General features: G+C 27.5%; 1 protein-coding gene across 1 annotated transcript; it reads left to right on the top strand.

Annotated features, from left to right (window-relative positions):
• The first annotated feature begins 284 nt into the window (after nucleotides 1-284).
• Nucleotides 285-1,783, top strand: LOC133035347 (uncharacterized). The gene is made up of 3 exons (XM_061111144.1): nucleotides 285-705; nucleotides 813-881; nucleotides 1,196-1,783. The coding sequence occupies exons 1-3, from the start codon at nucleotides 469-471 to the stop codon at nucleotides 1,328-1,330; spliced, it is 441 nt and encodes a 146-aa protein (XP_060967127.1). The 5' UTR covers nucleotides 285-468; the 3' UTR covers nucleotides 1,331-1,783.
• Nucleotides 1,784-3,160: the final 1,377 nt, after the last annotated feature.

The following is a 3,160-nucleotide window of genomic DNA, read 5'->3' as shown; positions in this document are numbered from 1 at the left end:
TTTAAACTTTTCATTCTTATTTAACATATATCTTCATATATTATATGTTATTTAGTAATAAATTATTATGGAAAGTTTTTAATTGAGATTTTTACGCTTGATGTCACTTTTTACCTTTTTTTTACATTTTTATTTATTCTCAATTATTTAAACCTTTTTACATTTTTTATTTTTCAATTTTACTTTTTCAAAAGTTCAATAATTACAAATATACCTTTACCATGCATATGTCATGTTTTATCCATTCTTACACCCCACCTCCTCCATATCTGCCCTATTCTTCTTCTCTTTTTTTTTTTTTTTTCTCTGTTTCTCTTTCCTCTGTTCTTCAACCTCCATAGCCCACGATCACCCAGTTGAAGCCCTTACCCCCATTTTTTCTCAACCTCCCATCTATGCCACTATCTCCATTTTGTTCGATAATCTCTGTAAGTTCTTCCTCCCCCATTGTGTTCTCTTCTTCTATAAATGACCACCACTAGAAGTGGTTCGAAGTCCCCATCTCCAGCTAAAAAAAATTCTAAAAATTCAAAGAAACCTCCTAAAAATTCATATAAAGTTGATCTTAAGATGGGTTTGAAGCGCATTGCTAAGAAAGTAATGGGTGATGTTTCAGAGCCATCTGCTACTAAGAAAAGACCCATTCCAAATAAGGTCGAGTCTCGTAAGGCAAAGAGAGCGAAACCTTCGAAGTCTACAAAGGATGTAAATTTGGTTTTGTTGTTTTTCAATTTTTGTTTAGTTTTTTTCTAGTTGTTGTGTTTTTTCGTATTACATTTTGTGTTTTAAAATTTCCCCCCTTGTTGTTCTAGGTTATATCCGATTCTGATTTTGAGAACGAAATGCATGATGGGAGAGAAAAGCCTAAAGTTAAATCCAAGGTATTATTACCTTGATTTTTATCATTTTATTGAGTTTGTTTTTACAGTAACTATTTTTTTTTTTTGTCAATGTTTTACTCGTTTATCATGACGGTTTTATGTATTCTGTCATTCTTTTTGTATTTCTTTTATGTATTTTTGTTGATGTTATTTTTGTGTTGTTATTGAGTTTTTTTTTAGTTGTTTTTATATTCATCTATTCTTTGTAGTTTTTTCTTTGTTGTTTTCTGGTTGTTGTATGGTTGATTATGATGTCACGGTCCCTGTTCCTAGAAAAAATGTATCGTCTTGAACTGATCCAATTGTGTGCGCAGATAGTTGTTGCTTGGAAGTTGTTGCCGGGTTGTTTCCAGATTGCTGCAAATCTGCCTGTGCTGAGTTGTTGTCATCCCAATGCCCATTGCTCTGTACCAAAATTTGTAATGGTTCCGTATCCTGAAATAATGTAAATTATTTATTTGTTTCAATTTCAGAAGTTGCAAACAACTATTTCAATCTGGCAAAACAACTACTAAACAACTCTTTCTAACAACAACATTTGCAGATAACATTTTGATCTGGACGACTATTTTAATCTGTCAAATCAACTATTAAACAACTATTTTAAAGCATTCAGTAATTAATAAGAATAGATTCATCATTTCTCGTTTGCAGATCACAAACAACCATTATTTTACTGGAAAACAACTTATAAACAACTGTTTGCAGATTAAAACTCTGTAGCATATAATTATATGCATTAATATTTGTTTTATGCAAACCGTTGTTGTTTTTTGTTCAAATTCACCAATATTTTATTATTATTTCAATTTATTCTAGTTTTCCTCAATTAATAACAAATTCTCATTTATGTAGAATAAAAGATTGGAAGATGTTCATGAAGAAATTGTATTACCTTCAATTATTTCTCTGATTCAATCATGGGTGAGTTTCAATGATTACAGATCTCCTTCTCTTCGATTCTTCTCCTCTGAACGCGTTGGGCTTTTGACTGAATGTTGTTTTTGAGTTTTTTTTTTTTTTTTGTACAACAATGGAGGTTGGATAATTTTTTTTCCCTTTTTGTATTTGGATTTTCGGGATCTGAGTAGTTTTTCTTTGAGATCTACATTTTTTTAGATATGATTTTCCTAGTTTTGGAATGAAAATGGTTGAAAATGGTTGTTGGGGTTCTACAGCTGGGTCACGAAGAAGGAGGATCCCCTCCCTTTTTTTTTGGCAGGTATTTTTGTAAATAACAACTTTTAGTTTCTATTTTTGTTTATTTTCTCTATGTAGGTCATAAATGTAAATTTTTTCCATTTTCAGTTTATTATAGAAAAAAATCCCTTTTTAATTTGGTAAATTAATTACATGCTTTATTTTTACATGTAATTACAATAATTGTGATATTTTAAGAATGTGAATATTTAATTATTCTACAATTAAGTGCGCAATTATTATATTTATTTACCAATTAAGTAATTTATTGATTAAAATAATTGATAATCTGCCATTAAGTATATTCTTTAATTTTGCATTTAATTCATTTCATATAATTAATTCTACTAATTTGTATATTTACCTTATTTATACAAATTAATTATTAGTACAAATATTTAAGATATTATATGGTTATAAATGCATAATTAATTACATATCATGGAATTAAGCATTTAATTTATTATCATACAATAATTGTTTTAATTTGTATTTATTTGGAAAATTTTTTTTAATACAATTAATTTTGATTTGTATGATTTAAATGCTATACATAAATTCCTTTTATAGTGCTAGATATATTTAGAAATGTTCAAACATTAAGATAGGTTGAATATTTTATATAACACATTAAGTTTCATAAAACTTCATAAAATTATTCATAAAATATTCATAAAACTTCCTAAAATGAATAAAATATGAATAAAATGTAAGTAATTTTGTGGTTTGACATAAGAAAACATGAATTTGGGACAAATGCTCATATCTAGAACGGTTTTTAATGATCTTCGGACGACCACACTAGGAGCACTAATCTCAGTGATTGTCTATTATGTTAATAACGAAATTACTTTTAGGTAGAGCCCAATACCTAATGTCAAAGTGAAAATATAATTTTATATAATTAGGGAGTAGCCACAGCATCCTTATTTGTATAAAATTATATATTAATTAAAATTCACCTTAATGGACATAACTTGTAATTTATTATATAAGTATAATAATTTTACCCCACCGGGATTTTATTATATTTGTATAATTAATTAGGATAATATGTTAAATTAAATTCTCTTAATTTA

The sequence above is a fragment of the Cannabis sativa genome, chromosome 3 (assembly GCF_029168945.1).
Source record: "Cannabis sativa cultivar Pink pepper isolate KNU-18-1 chromosome 3, ASM2916894v1, whole genome shotgun sequence".
NCBI classification, from domain to species: domain Eukaryota; kingdom Viridiplantae; phylum Streptophyta; class Magnoliopsida; order Rosales; family Cannabaceae; genus Cannabis; species Cannabis sativa.
This window is presented reverse-complemented; position numbering and strand designations above follow the sequence as displayed.